The sequence below is a fragment of the Mercenaria mercenaria genome, chromosome 9 (genome assembly GCF_021730395.1).
Source record: "Mercenaria mercenaria strain notata chromosome 9, MADL_Memer_1, whole genome shotgun sequence".
Classification (NCBI taxonomy): Eukaryota; Metazoa; Mollusca; class Bivalvia; order Venerida; family Veneridae; genus Mercenaria; species Mercenaria mercenaria.
In genome coordinates, this window is record NC_069369.1 from 55,259,369 (window position 1) to 55,279,474 (window position 20,106).

At 34.3% G+C, this 20,106-nt stretch overlaps 1 protein-coding gene across 6 annotated transcripts in view; it reads right to left on the reverse strand.

Annotated features, from left to right (window-relative positions):
- LOC123547155 (Kv channel-interacting protein 4-like) overlaps positions 1-20,106 on the reverse strand; it is a 548,972-nt gene that overhangs the window by 417,099 nt on the left and 111,767 nt on the right. For 2 of the 6 annotated variants that reach the window (XM_053551434.1, XM_053551430.1), the window contains exon 1: positions 14,852-14,870. The exons of the other annotated variants lie outside the window; for them this stretch is intronic. In XM_053551434.1, the coding sequence (XP_053407409.1) occupies positions 14,852-14,855 (4 nt within the window). In that variant the 5' untranslated portion in view covers positions 14,856-14,870. Of the gene's footprint in view, positions 1-14,851; positions 14,871-20,106 lie in introns of those variants that run through there. 6 annotated transcript variants of the gene reach the window in all.

Below are 20,106 nucleotides of genomic sequence, written 5' to 3' on the forward strand. Positions count from 1 at the left end.
CTATAAAATACATCATAAAATGCATGCTTGAATTAAAGTACTCATGCAGGTCTACATACACTTCACACGTCCATGTACTTGTAGAACTAAATATGAAATATTTCATAGCTCTTTATTTCTTATGCATATCTATCAGTTTTCTTCCTAGCCTAATTAATATACATCCGTGCCGGTAATATGTCTAACGACTTAAAAGTTAGATGTTTTTACTTAAAGTAACCTCTATCACATTTTCTTAGTAATGAAACATTGTATTTCTGTAAATAGATCTATTTATTTTGATGTTTAATGTACACAGCATCCCTGTCTTTGCATTTCAAGTACAATTCTTTAACACCTATAGACTATTTAGCGTTGCCAATTAGAAATTACTAAACCACAATTCATATATATATATTATTTGCTTTACATTCTTGTTGGTATAGCGAACACTTTAACGTCGTGTCACGTCTGTATTTTCTATGGGTAATACTTCATCGATATTGACTCAGCTTTGAAGCATTGTTACCTTTGATAATCGTAGCTTTTGTTGTTGTTCAATTCTGAGGATTAAATTTAAAATGCATATGCCAAGTGACTGTTCTTACATGATACATATGTGTTACTGATTGTAGAGTAAATAGTTGTCAGGGATTAGGTTTACAAAGGGGCCTCTGTGTCCGAGTGTTTAAGGTCACTTTGTTCTCTCCGCCATGGGTTCAAAGCCTCGCAAGGCGGCTCTACGAAGAGACAGGTTTGGTCATTCTGCACCGTATCCGAAGAACAAGCATTAGCTTCAAGAAATGTATAAATACAAATGTAAATTCGATATGCCTAATATGATAATAACAATTTATACTACAACAATTTTAAAGTCAAGCTATCTCTGTCAAAACGGCAAAGTTTTGTTTACTACAAAGGTAAGTAAAAGTGAATTAAAACGATTTTAATACATACTTGTATATTCAGAAAGACTCGCACGGAGCACTTCAAACGTCAAAAATGGCGTTACGTATTTCATGGTATTCTCCTGCTGACGTGTTCTCACGAAGGTATCTGTATCATGCCAATTCCGACCTAGACACTTTTATCCGAACAGTCATCTTGAGTTTTTGCAATAATTCAAACTTCATTCTTGGCAGGAGGGGGCTGCATCGAAGACCATAGGTTTGAGATCAGGATTATATGGAGACTGATTAAAATTAAAATTATCAGCATGTCCTCGGCAAGATGGCTTTGTGGACGATATAATTATCTATTTGGAGAACCTTATGCGTGCGTGTCAGTATTGTTCTTATCAGAACACAGAACTTAATGACGGCATGTTGCAACTTGCGTTTCGACGTCTGGTTGTTTCGAATCAGATCTGATTTTGTAGTACCTGTTTCCATTACTGACATCTTAATCATTCTTCTATAATGCATTAAAATTTAATTTTCATTTGGACGTCTAGAACACATTAAGCTTACATCGTAAAAAATAGTGTGACTGTTTCGTATCAGATTAAGAAAATATGTACTTTCGAAATAAAAAACCAAAGCATTGATTAATGTATTTTCCATAGTGCTCCGTGACGCTCCAAAGCCGTTACCATTGTATCGGATTACAACGTAATGACTCAGTACAAAGTCAAGAAATCATGCATGGTTTTTACTCTGATGTGATTAAATATAAATACCGTAATTTAATGCCTTCCACCGTTCATTTGAAAAGTCGCCCAATCTGACTAAAGTACTTGATCTTCTAAACGAAGATCTGAGAACGACCCATTCACATTCGTCTTCTGTATATTTTGGATTTCCATTATTGCTATTTTTATGTTATCCAATCAGCGACTTGTTCGATGTCAAAGGTAAGAAAATATGCAGTTTTCAGATCGAACCCGGGACCCTCGCTTACAAGCAATGGCCTACCGACTGAGTAACGGCTACTGATACATTACGACATAAGAATTGTAATATCAAAAGTCAATGCTTGTGGTAGATTTGCAAGATGTGTAAGCTAGCTCGATTGGCTAGTGAAAGGGCCGTCAGAACGAGGCAATGAATAGGTCGTTTTCAGATCCTATGCGTAGCGTAATAGGAGATGTACTTTAGTCAGATTGAAAAGTCGCCATATGGTCAATAATTGTGTCAGAAAGGAACTTAAACGTAATATAAACGAAACTAATTTTGACAACGCAGAAAGCATTCAAAGAACCTGACACAGTTAGGCTGCTTAGTTTTAGTTATTAAGTAGTATGAAATAACTCTCTGATGCATAACACCACCCAGTAAGAAGATATCAATGAAAAATAAAGTAGGCATATACCTTGCTGAAGGAGTGGTTTCAGATTATTTTTCAACTGAATCTTAATAAAGACAATAAATCATGTAATATATTATGGGAGGTGTGTCACTTCTGTAGAACTTTCTTAGTAATATATTTATTACGTTTATTGAAATCGTTAACATGCATTTTACACAATATGTGTCACTTCTGTAGAACTTTCTTAGTAATATATTTATTACGTTTATTGAAATCGTTAACATGCATTTTACACAATTGGAAATGTTCTTTGTGAACATACATAGTGACGCTTTCGGTACATGTTTATTTCACCTTCAAACCACCGCAATCTTTTTGTGGTGAAAATTTGTGCTATTCATGTAAAAGTAATAGTTGTAGATCTCACAAGGAACAATACATGATGTCTTTGACCTTTGTTTGTGATCTTGAAGTTGTGATTTAATGGCCTTTCAGTTTACACATTGTCTTACTATGGTGATTGTTTGTGTTATAATTCTATGAGTACAAAAATAAAAGAGATACACAGCAAAGAAGAAAGATTTTTAATTTTTGACCTGTAGGTACAACCTCGACCTTATAGTAAAGGGTCTAAATCTTTACGTGCGACACAGCACCTTGTAACGGTAAATTTTCTTGCCAATTGTATTAATATTCAGCCATTCATACAAAAGTGATAGACATACAATGTATGGCCTCTAAGGATGACAATGACCTTTAGGCTTGAGGTTTTGTTTAGACCTTGCACACAAGACATTGTCTAGATATGGGGAATATCTGTGCTCGGCTACTTAAATATCCCTCCATTGACAAAAGTTATAGACCGGACACAAAAAAAGATATTATATAAAATTTGTTACTTCTATGTCCTTGACATTTCAGATAGAAGTATGGGTCAAACGTGGCAAATCGTTTTGTCAATGTGATTATTTTCTGCAAAGTTATTTGAATATCCGTGCATGCAAAATAATGCACAATTGAACGTGTTTGTTACTTCTAAGTGTGACCTTGACCTTTCAAAAGAAGTATGGGTCTTAAACGTAGAAACTCTTTTGGGCATGGTGAATATTTGCTTTGCTACAAAGTTATTTGAATATCCTTGCATGCATGAACATATTTAACAGTTGGCAAATAAAACATGATTCTAAGATCGGGTTTGACCTCCAGGTAGAAGTTAGCATATTATTTTGTCGTGATGAATCTTTACTGCTAAGGTATTAAAATATTCCTGCATGCATAAAAATGTTTTACAGTTGACAAAAACGTACATCTTTGACATGTTAATGTGACCTTGACCTTTAGAGTACGGTTCTGCATCGTGAACACGCCACGTCTTCCTGCTATTGGGGAAGTTTTTAAAGTCATTTGTTTACCCATGCTGACATAAAAGGTTATAGAGCGGAACCGAGCAACAAGGTTTCAAAGCTTTCTTTATATGTTGGTCCTTTTACCGTGAAAGCCTTACATGCATAAACATGTATACACGAATTTCATTGTCTTGGACGAATTCTATTATTCTCGTAGATAGTTTTCGGTTTGTTTTATGAGGTTTCCTGTTCAACACATAGGCAATAGCATTTTAGATATAAGAACATTGTTGCTATATTTTTTAAAAAGGCTTTTACAGATAATATGGTATAGAAACGCGTAAATATTTGTCGTTTTTACTAATTGTTCAAGTAAATATTTATCAAGACTGTTAAAATCAATGTTTAATTTAAGTAAAAATTGTTTCGTTTATTCCTATTTTGATATTATATAATGTGTATAATTTTAAATCACCATCTGTTATAAAACAACACTGCAAATAAATCGCTGGATAAAACTCTGAATGTTCCTACGCAATATCTAGTGTAACATTTTGTGCAGTATCGGGATATAATTATAGTGTTTCAACTAATCAAACCTTTTATCGGAAAACAATTGTGCAGCAATTCATCATCCACTGTTTTATATTTAACACAGTTCCGTGTGATGAAACCAAATTAATTAGCAGGGTAGCTAGTCTATTCAGCAAGGAATAAACATTTAGGTCATAGGTAAATGTTCTTAAACATTGTGGTTGAAGTTCGGCTTTTCAGGTTCTCATTTTTCATGACATTGTTTTAAGAATGACGTGTAGTAGCATTGACCATTTACTTAATTAGCATTTAGAAGGAAGCACACAGCAATACGTCATGCTCTTTTTACTGGGATATATTGTTGAACACATTTGAATAATTCCTTTTTCTTTTTGTTCAATATCCCGTTGAAAAGAAAGAAGGAATCATATGTCGGCTGTCAAGCTATTAGTGCAGCTATTAGTGAGAGAAAGACAATTATATATCTTAATAAAGTTGTGTAAACTAAACAGTTGACAGTCCGCGATGCTAGTTACTTAAACAGTATGGATGTAGTATTTGTAGTATGAATGCAGTATGGATGACGTACCTTCAATCTCGATATCTTCAGATTGTTCCGCACGACATTTATGTTGTGCCAGTGTGCTGTTTAATTATTCAGCTTGAACAATTCAGCCTGGGTGGTTCAAATACTCCCGCTTTAAAAGCTATGAGTTAGTTTAGTCACCTCTTGGATACGGTGCCTGCTTTTTAATTTTGTCTTTTGGCAGTTTCTGTGATATGCAGGCTCCATAACCACATATCACCTCTCTAAATTCCAGTTGTTTAGTTCCGCCCATTGTTTTCTCGTTTAAATCAAACCATTATTTTTTCTGGGGACCATACGCCGCTTTTTATGGAGCTCCACTCATTGAAGGTTTCATGTGCACCCAGTGTGACTCGAATCCACGACCCCTGGAATGAGTGGCCGATACCTTAACCACTAGACCACCGCTACCCTTATTAAGGCTTGTTTGACCTTTAATGTGAGCATACACATCAAAGATGAATACATCTGCGTATGGCTCTAAATTTTATTCTGTTACTTATAACATGTGTGAATGTTGAGTTTTGCTCAACCCAGGGCTAGAGGGCGTGGACGGTATTCCACTTCCATCAATGAACGGGCTCAATCAAACCCAAAGCGAGCCTGTAACATTTTCGTTTATGTTGTGTTGGGCGACCCGTGGGTTTCCACTTTTATATTCAATGTAACTAAGGCCAAATCACCCAAATACTTAACGAATATCTAGTTATCTATATGAGCAGTCACAAACTAAACGTAGTATATAGCTCCATGTAGTCACATTAAGGTAAAAGCCTTAATAAGGGTAGCGGTGGTCTAGTGGTTAAGGTATCGGCCACTCATTCCGGGGGGTGGGGGGTGAGGGAATCGTGGATTCAAACCCCACTGGGATCATGACCACGCCTTCTCATATGATACCAGTACTTGCTCTTCAAGGAGGCGGACCAGAGAGTGGTTCAAATAAGCTTGAAGCTTTCATTTCAATCAAAGCTTTCATTTCAATTAAATTAAATTAGTATAAACTAAACAAGCCTTTCCTTATTTTCAAAGTGTGACCGCATTATGCTAGCATGTTTAAACAGACCTTTTAGACTTGTCAAACATAAGAGCTTGAATATACATGTAATTCGGATATCACGGCATAAAACTCTAGAGGTTATGTGTCAGAGGTCCTGAACGATATTCGAGGGACCTCGTTTGTCTCCAACACATTCATGTCAACTGGTGACATTTTCTTATAACTGTTAGATAACTCGCAATTCTCAAATTTAGTATCTCATCCAAATGGTATTTCTTAAAAAGAAAACTAATAAATAATGTAGAATGGATACTACATTTTCTCTGGACACACAATTTTTACTAAAATGCTCTGAATAATTAAGCCACCAAGGAACAATAGAATCAATTACTCCCGATATTGAAAACGTAGTAAATTACAACGGGTGTGACGGATTTATTTCTTGGACATTAAATAAGTGTCTCGCTAATGATATCTTCTGACGCATTCCCTTCTTGTTTGCAATGATGCTGTGCAAAAATATTTGTCTGTAGAATAGTGTTTATTTTCTTTAAAAACAGGATTTGATATTACATGAAATTTTATGAAACTGAACAAGAATATCATGAATTTGAAATGACACCACATGAGGTTATCGATCCGACACACGTTCCTGTTGTGAATATAATTTTCTTAAACGCATATACGCAGTCTTTCCAGCCTTCAAGGCAGAAAAGATTGGTTCTCTTTACAAAGAAATACATCAAAACAAGAATATGAAATCAAAATATTTACAGATCAATAACCTTATTCAAATGCTCTGCTTGATGTGTCTAGGGATAGTTTTCAAAAATCTAATTACAGAACCCCGAGGCGTCTGCATGCATCACAAATATAAATGAGTAAATTTCCTTGCACTAAAGTCTGAAACAATTAAGATAAATTTCAACCGGTTCCAATATACTGATTGCTTCTGTTAGATACATAGTAAATGTTCAATTTTATAAGTCTGAAGGTATTATGATAACTCATTGAACTTTATATTTGTTAGCTTGCAGCTGAACAAATGTGAACCGACTGAGAAATAAGCTCAAAACCACGTCTTTGAAATTAAAAGATATAATTCTTTTTTTACCATAGTATATAAATATATCATCTATTTCATCTATTAATATATTGAAATTCAGCAGCGTTTATGCAGTTGTGAGTATGAACTAAAGCTAAAAATAGCTGCATATTATAATAGATTATAACGAATAAATTAAATGCTTTTTTCATGATTAGCAGACGTCGAGATGTATCATCATATTTTCCGATTTTCCTCATACAAACAGTTCAACTACAACACGAATTCCAGTAATTAAATCTTAAATTTCAATCTACAGAACCTAATTATTGAATCTCCTACGTTAAGACTTGCGTTACACTTCCTACCAAGCACAATTCTAAAATTAATTACGTTTGTTTTTTTATTCGTGTAAATGTCTAGAATTTAAAAAAAAAAACTTGATTTTTGTTAATAGAAATTGTTCTAAATAACTGCTTTAACATATATCATGCTGGACACGATTGATTCTGCTTTTGATACAGTGCAGATCATAATCAGCCTGAGCATCCGTGCAGTCTGATCAAGAATTGCACCGTTCCTAATTCAGTCAGTATTTTTTGGTAGGCACCCCTTTTAAAAATGAATAGTACTGTCCAAATTGAAAGATGGACAAGTTCACTATATAAATTGAGCAGGTTAAGAATTAAGGCAGAAACATGGAAACAAATTGACAATAAATCAATGGTTTGTTGTTTTTATACGTTTAAGGATGTAAGCCTACTCCTGGTTTATAATCAGTGATTTCATGAAAGTAAGGAGCATAATGCAAATAGTGAATGGAAAAACGCTCTCCTCCGAGACAATCCCTGAACATCGCCTTAATACCATACGAGCGTAATGACTGAGAAATGTGATTCAAAAGATTGAAATGTGCATTAATTATTCAAGGAAAAACACTAGGATAAATATCAAACAGGGAATGCCAAGTCTCCCCTAAACGAAATCCATAGCACGCAGATATGCACACTTCTAACACACACACTCACATACAAAGCAAACACACAAGGACAACACAAACAATTAAAGGAAATTAGTGAAGCACCGCCTTGGAACGGTCAGTGGCAAAAACACCACTGGGGAGCTTAAAGTGGTGCGCACCCAACCTCACTCTTACCTCCACCATGTTCCAAAGTCACGGGACAGTGTAAATAAACGTAATCCCCGCCAGGTGAATCTCTAACACACGCAATGGAAACAAAAGACCTTGCATGTAAAACACAAAAATGATCCTGTATAATTACATAAAAAGCAAACCTTAAGAACAAAAAACGTATGTACTCAATGCCTTTGCAGAAGTTAGAGCATCAAAAGAAACGACGAAACAGGCCAGAAGACAGAAATCAACAGGTAAGTCCAGATGGGATTTAAGAACGCCTTCCCCTCTTCCACCATTTTTTGGCGGATTTTGAATATTGATTTAATTTCATCTGCAGTCTCATAAATGTTTGGAAATAAATATTAAAGTTGAATGGATCAATTAAAATCTACAATGACATGTTGGCACGTTTCTGAATTGACACAAAATGTAGAGATATGGGTAACGTCTATTAGAGTTTATTGTGTTGATAAGCAAATTGAAAAAAAAGGAATACATGTAAGCCTTCTGTAATGAGTAATACAAAGTATATTTTTGTCAGGAACGTTGATAGATCATGACCGAAAACTATTATCATGCTCTTGTTGAAAACAAATCACGACCAATCTAATGTAGTACTTTATCGCTATGGTTCAAAAGAACGCTGACAAATATGAAACTGAAAGCTCTTTAAAACAACACTTACCAGTATTGGTATTGTGTTTATTTTATTTATCCAGATTCAGATGCTTTCTTCAACACTGGTCATTTTTAGACGAACAGAACATGGAACAATTTATTTCATGTGAATAAATTTATCTTTCCGACTGTTTTATACATGTAGAAGATGAAAACTTTATAAGTTGTTATCGCTACACTGTGTGTGCAGACATAAAATATTAAGCTTGACTGATAAATGCTAGTTGAAATACTGGTCCGGTATATTAATTTCAATTTATTATTAAAATACGATTTCTTTGATTTACTATCATCTGTAAAACCGCACACATTTGATTTCCTTTCATTCAATCCAACAATTACAATGTTGATCAGCTAAAATGCTAACGTATACGCATCTCTGAATTCTTCAATTTTACATTGTTGAAGAAGCAAACGACTAGCTACACTCACTTTACTGTTTCATGAGGATATAGGTACAATATTTATAATGCTGTCAACTAATAGGCTATTTTGTTGCGGTTTAAGCGCCGTTTTAAAACAGAATTTGAATCATGTAACGGCGGGCATTTAACCTTACTAGTGTCCCTGGATTCTGTACCATTACTAATCTGTTCTCCGGAAGTAACGGCTCACCAACGAAGAAAAAGAGAAAATAGTTTCAGAAATATTATAGATAAGGTAAGCAAACTAAATAATCTTGAAATTCGGCCCTTATAGTAATGGTGGTACAGACATACAGCAAAACTTGTATTAAGCAGCTAGCCAGGTTAAACTTTATACTAAGAGACACGGAGATGTTGTATAATTACAAAAAATAGAATTATTGGTATGTCGTTAAGCCATGAAAGGCACCATATCCTATTCCCTGGGTTGAAGTGTTGAATTGATTAAATAACCAATTCTTTGCAGACAATGATTTAAAGAGAAGTGTGAGATGTTTAGTGATTCAGGTAATTACTATTATACCAATTACGGCAGATTTTAGAACGATGATATGTAGTGTATCACGAATGACTTACAAATGTGTGTTTCAATGCATATCGAATGTATTAGGTTTAAGTTTATGTTATGGAAGGCATACAGCGAACATGTAGCTTCTGTTTTCACTTGTGTCATCAAAATGTCTCTATACGCTCTAATCTATGATAAGACCTTTTTCTTCTGAAACTGACTGAAAAGGGAACTATCGAATATTCGCATAACAATATCCATTATTACATTTTGCTATAAAATACAATGTATTTGAAACAAATTAAGTGGCATTTTAAAAGGAAATTTTATTTTCAGTGGTGAAACGCAAGTGTCTTTAACAACCTGCGGTAAGAGAATTCCCACGATTTGCTATATGGAAGTTTATAGGCGTCGTAATTCTTGCAACATCAGTAATTAGGATTTGTTAATGCTCATTGTTTTCTCCAGGGTATCATCATTTCCGACAAAAGAATTTAGTAGGGAAACTAAGAGGATTACATTATGGGTAATGTTGTATACAGGCGCTACGTTTATGAAGTGGTAAAATGTTCTTTTAAAAATATTACCACTGTGCTATGACTACTGGGAGAGATTCTTCACATTGAAATGTGGCTGAAATTTAACGCGTTTCCTTGTTGATATTTTAGTACTTCCTTGAGAAATTCTTGACGGATTTACGCACGTAAAATATGGGTATACTGACCATCGGTAACTTTGATACTAGGACGGATTTTCAAACAATTTGTAGTTACAACCCACACTGTCAATAAAAAATATCTTTCCACTGAATCTTTCTAAAAACATTGCAAATGCACAGGTATACAGGCAGGTAATTCTTTTCTTTATAAACAATAGTGTCACTAAAGCTTGGATGCTTTCAAACGATCATTGAAAACACACTTTTTCTTCAAGGTCTATTGAAACGCACTTTGCACTGAAAAACAAGCTTTACAATGGAAATTATTTCCTATTGTCTATTGTTCTTTACAATATCTAGTACAATTAAAATGTAGAGTAAAACCTGATTCAGGCTAAAAATACCTTTTATTGTTGATATATTTTTTGTGTTGTATGGTATGTCCATATCATTCTGTGAAATGTAGTTTGTACAGCGCTTTTGAACGTTTATTTTATAGATGAAAAGAGCGCTATAAAAATCTGGTAAATAATAATATTAATAATAATAAATAAATACATAAACATTTGTAATGACTTTGAGAAATACGCATCTCCTGTGACTTAAAAATGTCACTTATGCTAACGCTTCGACGAGAATACACAACAAGAACGCCATCGTACTGGGAAAGTACACCCAAAATAGCGTAGCTAAACAATAGAGGATCACCGATCCAAAGAGTCCGAGACCTTTGAGCGGAAACTAAAAAAGCAAACAGACGGACGGGCGACCAGCACGTCTGTATAATACGACCCGTCTAATTACTTAGCAGCTTGTGACTGTTATTATCTTTACTGGGAAACTTCAAATCAAACAGGGTCTATGGTGAAAGTTGTTCTTGTATAAAAGGTCTCTGCGATATCATTAGTGGTCATGCACTGCCCATGAGCAATGAGCAAGTACTTGGCAAATTGAGGGTTGTTGGTCAAGTCATTCTCAAACTAATCTTATACTAATATTGTCTGTGACCTTGACATTTAATCCACTGACATCTAAATTAGTACAGAAGAGTTACAATCAGTGAACAATGTGTCTGCCTCCGAGGATCGTATGTCAAGGCGCTCTAAAAATATTTAGTTGAAACTTTTTTTTTTACTTACATACATGTACAGTCAAATAGGGGCCAATCACTATGGACTACAATTGCAAAAAACATTATTTAAACTCTATTAAAAGTACAACAATACAAATACAAATTTAAAAGTGTATGTACATGTCAATAATACATCATCTGAGTGAAAAATTAAACCACTCAAGATAAAAGTGAACAGATAGATGTTCATAAGGATAATACACATTTTGTCCGGCATTCACGTTCAAACACTGTTAAAACTAACAATATTTGTGTCCACACGAAATGAGGTATTCTAGAACTTATAGAAGTGTCCATACATCCGTAGATGCTCTGACTTCGCATTCTTCTAGACGTTTGTAATGCATTTGCACTGTGATATCTGTAAATTAGTTGACAACAGAATAGAAATATTTTAAGAAAACAGGCACACAAATTGAGGCCTATAAAATGCAATTCATTTCCTCTAAATTATTCATATCATTCCTTCCATGATGATATAAATGTATATTTTATACGAAAATGTTATTTTATGAACGCTGTCTTATAAGTGGCTCGTAAACTTATATGTCTAGTATTTCTATTATTCTTTATAAAGTTTTAACGGTTTTTATTGAACTTAATAGAAGTGGACATATGGTAATGCTCGCCTAACTCGTATCGATTACATATAGAGATGAGAGATGCTAAGTTCACTCTGAATGTAGAATGACTTATTCATGAACTGAAAAAAACAAACAATAACGAGATTTTCACAAGAACCGGAAAATAAACGAATCAACGTAATTGGAAACTATCTCTTTTAAACCAGTTTTGTGAGTGCAAAGTCACGGTATCTTTACATTGATTTTGCATATACATAACTCGTGTGTCAAGAATTCTCAGACGATATTTTGCATTTTAGCAGAGCGTTAGCCACGGCACATTATACGTGACTGGACGTTAGAACGTTTGCATTTTCAACAAGAATATACAGAAAAGGTGTAAATCGTGGTTTAGTCATTTCTGTGGGGCTATGCAATACACTGTGAAATACATGGTTGTGTTTCAATGATGCATGAAGGTCTATATACACTTCAACGTCCATGTACTTTTTTATATCACTTAATATGAACTTCGTCATCGCTTCTTTTCTAACTTATATTTTATCTCCATAGCACAGTTAGTATACCTCCGTGATGGTCATAGGCTTAACGACTTAAAATTAGATTCCTTTTACCCCAAACAAAAGTCCTTCAATGTAGATGTATAAGCTTCCAGGGCACATTTTGTTATAACATATAATGTTCCTGTATCTTAATCTAATATGTACCCACTAAAGTATATATATCCCAATCTTTGTCTTTCAAATACACTTCTTTAACACTTTTATACTACTTAGATTGTCGTGACAATGAACATTTGCAACCGATATTGACTCAGGTTTGAAGCATTTAAAGTTGATTAACATAGTTTTTGTTATTGTTCTATATTTCTTCGGGGATAAATATCATCTCATACGTCAAGTGACTGTTCTTACATGATAAAGATACATGTACGTAATTGTTTGTAGACTAAATATTTGTTAATGTTAATTCTGATGAAATAATCTTCCTGGTCGGGTAGTTAACCAGTGTGTTCGAAGCCTCGCTTAGGGTGTAGAATTCATTCCCGTGAAGAAGACATCCTGCCAACCTAAGAAAGATCGGTGGCATTACACCGGTGCCCTCCCTTACACAGTACATGCAATTATGTTGACTTCCTCCGCCATATACAAGGGGGAGTCATTAAGTTTCAGGACTTTCTTTTACTATACTCCTTATGTTTAAAATATAACCATTCATAATAAAACATCTTTAAGTTGAGGCTCTGTGGGGCAAAATCGTGATTACTACTTGTAAAGGTTAGTAAAAGTCAGTAAAACAATTTTCAGTCTGTATACAGTAAGACACGCAAGGAGCACTTCAAACGCAAAATAAGGACAATACGTTTTTAAAGTATCCCTGGTCTGACTGAACGCAATTTCTGTGGTGCTTGAACATTATTTGTATCATGCAAAGTCCCACTGACTATTCGAACACGCATCTGTAACACTCATAGTGATTCAACTTGATTCCGCGCAGATGAGTGTTCAGTCTCTAGTGAGTCCATAGGCTCGAGGCACGTTCAACGTTAAAAAAAGCCAAAATGATAACAACTCAAGTCTCGTCAGTATATCCTTAGCACGATGGCTTGGTGGAAGGTACAATTCTCTACCTAGAGAGGCTTACGTGTGCGTCTCGGTACTTTGTACTATCAAAACACAGAACATGATGACGCGGCACGCTGCACCTTGCGTTTCGACCTCTGCCTTTTATGAATCACTTTTGGATTCGTGGTACCTGTTTCAATTGCTTACTAATGAAATGTTTCTGCATGACGTCAAAATTTCGTTTGGACGTCTAGCGCATATTGAGATTACATCACCAGACATAATGTGACTGTTTTGAGCCAGATAAAGAAAGTAACTACTTTTGATTCATAAATAAAAAAGCAAAATATTGTCAAATGTTTTTTTCCCAAAGTGATCCATGACGTTCAACCGTCGATGCCATTGTAACGAATTACAACGTAATGGTTTGGTAAAAATTCAGGAGATCTTCAGGATTACACTCTGGTGTTGTTGAATATACACTCGGGAATTTAATGATCTAAAAAGTCGCCAAATAACTGTATCGGAATGACCTTCAACGCTGTACAAACGAAACTAATTTTTACAACACAGTGAACAACTCGGTACAAACTTTATAATTACCATTCCCATGAAAAGCAAAATTGAGATACACCTTGCCGAAAAAAAAATTTAATAAAGTTTCTCCACCGGATCTGAATAAAGACTGATATCTACACAACGTTCTGTTCTGGTAATTGATTTATTATTACTTTTTTTGCATCTTACACTGTTTTTACACTCAGTGGGATCCAAAATTCAGTGCAGTATTGTGAAAAGTTTGGCAAAAGTCATTAATATTGTAATACTACATAGTCTTGAAAGTTTAAAAGCATTTTTATTTAAAAAAGTCATCATTGTAATTTGTCACACCCGACAAAATGATCAGTTATAACATATGGCTTTTTAAGTTGTCAATACTGCACACATATTTTGTTCTTTTTATCACTGTTCTTAGATTATCTGGTCGAAAATCAAATTGATAGTTACTTTATTTTCTCGAAGGACCTGGAGTAAAATTCACGAAAGGGGTAAACTTACCTCGTAATGTTTTAATGAAACAAGCATTATGTCACGAAGAATTACTGAAGCTAGCTACAAAATTATGAATACTTTCAGGCAATGTTCTTACTATATTTTTCATTTTTAGTTCACACATTATATACCCAGGTATAACATAATGAGCAGGTACAGTTAACCAAACATAACCCCTCTTTGGTTTAGTTATGTATATGTCAATGTAAATACATTTGTATATAGAAAATATATATAAATCTTGTAAAATAAAATAAATCATGTACAATAATAATAAAGAAAAAATCTGTTAACAAAGTTAGAAATTTAAATTCAGATTTAATTTAAGATTAAATAAGAACGTTTTGTTCGTTGTTTTATTCTTATCGCTACTTACCCATCTTTTAATTCCGTTTCGTGATTTCCCAATGAATGATATATAAAAGGATAAAAGTACAAGCACTGCATACACTACTGCTTTGAACAAGTCAAATGATTTTATCATTGAACGGACTCTGCAAAATATCCAATACTATACACTCTACAATTTCACATAGGGCAAGTTTCTCCCAAATTGTTAACCAAAAGTTAATACTTATTGTATTTACAATTCACATCTCTCCACTTTTCAGAAATATCAATAGCAATTCTAATACTTAGATGCTATATTTCATAAGACAAGATACACACTGTGACGCTTTTGACACATTTGCTATATTTGTTCTTAATAATATGTATCTGACTGCATATATAATTTCTCTTCCTCTGTTTGACTTAGGTTTCTGGTATTCATTAGCTATTCTGTCAGGAGTCTTAAAGTGTTCTGTCGGGGTTGTAAATTGTAACCAATGTTTGGACTCAGTGTTGTTATACTTTTCGGTATATCAATAGTGTTCCGCACAAGCCGATACTAGTCGGGATATCACGGATTTCGTGACCTCTTATGAAAAGACTCAAGCAAGGCTTATGTTTTATTTTAAGTTTGGGTCGCCTTTTGTGCTTCATACAATATTACTACATGTCCATGTAATTGGACCCGGTGTTGCTATATACATGTATTCCTATCTTTTGGGATCATAATGTTAATGTATTTAATGACTTTTAGTACACCGTTAGTGGACGCTTGTGAAATTACAGAAACGTTTGCGCACGCTGTTTTATATCTTAAATAGTATAATTGTCAGACGTTGAAGTTAAATAAAACCAGTCGTTCAGAAAGGTTATAGTGCACTCAATTTTATACATAAACAGGACAAAGTCTTGACTGAATTGAAAAACAATAAAGAAACAATCAACTACGCTAGATTTAAAACCACCAAAAGCACCATACTTACAACATCTAACTGCAAAATAGTTTAACCTATACAATGTAGGCTATAATTATTTTGTCTTGTTGTGTTTCCTCTTCGTAGTATTATATGTTCAGGTAATCATTCATTTCAAAGTAGAGGAAATATTGTGAAATAGTAACGTATATATAGCCGTAAAACTACACCGTCTCCCTATTTCTATCCCTCAATTAATCTAAATCTTACAATTGATCTAGAATAATTATGTGGTAATTATTTTTTTTTTAATCGGGCAATTATTCCAACCTATTGTTTAGTTTCAGTAGATTTCTCTCTAAATTGCCTTATACATAATAAAAATAATACTAAAAAACAATTTGAATTTTAACGTATCATTACACCTTTTCATAGTCATGCACATAAGAACTGTTTAGAATCTCATTTTTCTTAATTTCAGCTGAAATAAGTCAAATTATCTTTTATATTAAACCGACGTTGTTCTCTTCTAGAACTTTTCAGTTTCCAACGAGAACAGCATAACCTATTTTCAGAAGAACCAAACATGTCATGTAACTGCAAAATCACATTATCGTTGTCTGACCGGCACCCCAAGCTGATCTATGTGAAAGCTAGATTAACGAATAATTGATGAAAAACACGTTATGCACGTTTTACAATGGTTGACACAAGCGTTTCTCATGCATTATTCAATACGGCTTTATTGTAGTTGATGGCTCGATGTTCAGTTTGACTTAATAAAACTTTTGTATGCAAAAGATGAAACAATATTATGTAGAAAATTCTCTTTATTATAACTCGGTACATTTCCATTAGCAGCGTTTTTAATATCCTCTTGTGTGCATTTACCATTCTTAGTTTCACTGACAGGTTCTTAAACATTTAAAACATCAGCAGATGATTTTCCAGTGATGAAAACAAACTTTAATTGAATCACATATATGACTCTGGTGCTGTTCACTGACCTCCAGATCGTAGACAATAATAAAAAGGAACAATATTTAGATATCAGAAAATTATTGCTGTATTTCTTAAAAAGGCTTTGAAACTTACAGGTTACTGACAGATTATGTGTCATGGAAACACATAAGAATTAGTTTGTTTTTTTTTTTGCAAATGTTTCCATTCAAAATTTATAAACGTTTGTAACGGTGTACTTGAGGTAAATTACCTTAATTATAAGGCGTTAAATTAAACGACCTTTAAGTACGTAGTCCTCCATGAGGTATGGTCAGGAACGCAAGAAAAATGTTATTTTCGCGGCGGCCTAGGTTCAATTCCCTTGTGGAAAAGTTGGTAGTTACTTGTGGAAAACAGGTATGTACTGGTATTGAATCAAGGAACATCGCCAGGTTTACTGCCTGCCGTTACATAAAGGAAATTATACTGCTGGATGTGAAATGGCGCTTAAACCTAAACAAAACAAAAACAAACATAATTTGGACAGTAAACACTTTCAAATCGCCGTAGAAACAAATTTTTTTGTCAATGCAACATGTTTCGTCATCGTCTACACAGACCTCGATGTAAGCACTGTACATTGACTATATTACAAGTATAAGTGCAAATCAGGTTGAGAAACGAACATGTAAAAGGGCGGCTTTGAACACAAATTTTTAAAGTTTGCAACGTGGGATATTGTCGGCCCAGGCATATCGATCATTTTAACTAGATTTGACTCCAGTCCCATTTGTATGTAGACCTGCACTGTTAAATGAGGTTTAAACCACGCACTGCATTTCCTACTTTTATGTTTGGTATTGATACGAAATTGGGGGCAGCAGGTTCATAACAAATTATGTCTACATTCATCACACACTAAGTCTTTTGTAGCCCTGTGTCCCAAGAATTTACGGGTACATACACAAATCTTTCTGACTAGAGTAAGGTACAGTTTATGCATACCGCTGCTATTGCAAAATATTACACTTTTTCCAGTCGCATTGAATAAAATGGTATTAGAGATTACATGCTGACATATTTAACCGCCGTGATTTTATCTTTAAAACTGATAATGTTCTGTAACATAACGCTAAACGACCTTTTGTTTTCTGAGAGGCAATAAACTTGTAGTTTGAAGTATCGACGATGGAAGACAAAACCGTAGTAAAATATGTCTTTGAATTGTTATCAAAGCGCACTGATTCAAAGCAAATATATATTTTTATACAATATGGAGACAGTTTAACACTTGAGTTTTAGACATATTCAGGCAAATGATGTTGGAGATGACGCGATAAATCGCATGCCTTTTAAGTAATTGCAAGCGTTTGTCTTCACCTACGGTATGAAACATTTTTATTAAATACTTTCTTTAAAAACTCAAATCCGTTGCTATTTTCATGTTGTTGGCAAGTGGTTGGAGTGGTTGGATATTTATTCGTATCCTCCTGCATATTGTCTTTATGTCTAAATTTATTTGACTCTTGCTACTTTTATAAATTAAGGTTTCTGCTGCAAATCTTTCTAACTATAAACGTCGACCTCACGAATAACGACTGTTGTCTTGTGCCTTGTAAATTAATTGAGACTGTCTAGAAGAGGTAAAGACGTGTACAGTCTAGGAGAGGTAATGAAGTGTACAGTCTAGGAGAGGTAATGAAGTATACAGTCTAGGGGAGGTAATGAAGTGTACAGTCTAGGAGAGGTAATGAAGTGTACAGTCTAGGAGAGGTAAAGAAGTGTACAGGCTAGGAGAGGTAATGAAGTGTACAGTCTAGGAGAGGTAATGAAGTGTACAGTCTAGGAGAGGTAATGAAGTGTACAGTCTAGGAGAGGTAAAGACGTGTACAGTCTAGGAGAGGTAAAGACGTGTACAGTCTAGGAGAGGTAATGAAGTGTACAGTCTAGGAGAGGTAATGAAGTGTACTGTCTAGGAGAGGTAATGAAGTGTACAGTCTAGGAGAGGTAGTGAAGTGTACAGCAACCATCAAACCACCCATAACCCCTATTACATGCGCAAGCGGAACTTTATAACAATGTATTATTGAATAACTCCAATTGTATAGAAATTGTAAGAACACTTAATCCATCTTGAAATTGACATTTAAATCACAAAATCATTTAATACATTTAGTACTTCAGTTAATGCATTTAAAATGATAGCATTAATTATTCATATTACTTTTAAATCACAGAGTTGTCGTTCATAGTTCCAGCTTTTGATTTTGAATGTTTCGCAGATAAAACACTAAATAACATTTAGTTATGTGCCGCTTGAGATGCGAAAACTGATCGACGGGAAAAATATGATAACGCTTTTATCACCTTCAAACATGTCAGTTCCCGGTCTAGTACGAGAAGTGTGATATTCGAAGTCTATATGATATATCAAAAACTTCCACAACTTCTATTAGTATAGCAGTATTAATTACCAAAGGCTGTTGAATATTTCAATGACACTTGAGGTTATATAGATTTATGATATTAGGACGTTCTTTTATGCTTCAATTATGTCCTTACATCTTACTTTACAGCATACGAATCATAGACAGGATATTTGTGTTTGTCTGTTGGAATAGGTTTCCATAAACTAACAGTAAATTCCATGCACATAAAAAGGCGGCTCTGTCATTTACTGATAGGGAATAAGGAATACATGCACGAAAGGCAGATCTGGAAAGATGGATGAACGAAAACAGACAAAACCAGACAATGTTCTATCTATCTTGATTTTGAGATTGACTCCAAACCTATTTTTTGAACATAAATTGAAAATGACAGATAAATATAACACATACTCGAAAAGTGTTTATATATTTAATTTAAGGGCTGCAAACTAAGAGCTCTTCAGTTTCATCATGTTTGCATGGGAGTTCGTCATGTCTGCTTAAGTCTAAAAGCTGTATATTAGAGAGAAATACAAACATCAAAAATCAACAACATATTTATCACTGCTATGGCGTATGTGCTACTTAAAACGTGAAATCTGATCGCCATAGAAAACATGCTAATGCTTTTATCATCTATACTGAGTGTCATGTCAGTCACCGGTTTGTATTAGAACAGCTTAGTTACCATTGGGGAAAAAAGTAAATATGGAGAGAACATGTATCGTTCTCCTATCCGAGTATAATTTCCGCAGATTAAAAGAAAGTGGTTTAATGATTTAATGCCTATCACACTTAACCGCAATTGGTTTGATATATATTAACAATGAGTCAATCTGTAAAAACAATTGTCTTCTAGAACTGTACCAATAAAATCTATAAGTAGATCAGTTGGAAGCAGAGAACGCAACCAAACAAACATGATAGCACACTCGGTTTGACTGAGTCATGAGAGGTAATAAAATGCTCAACATCCCTCATGCGCCCTTACACTGGCTTAAGCGGAACTCTATTAT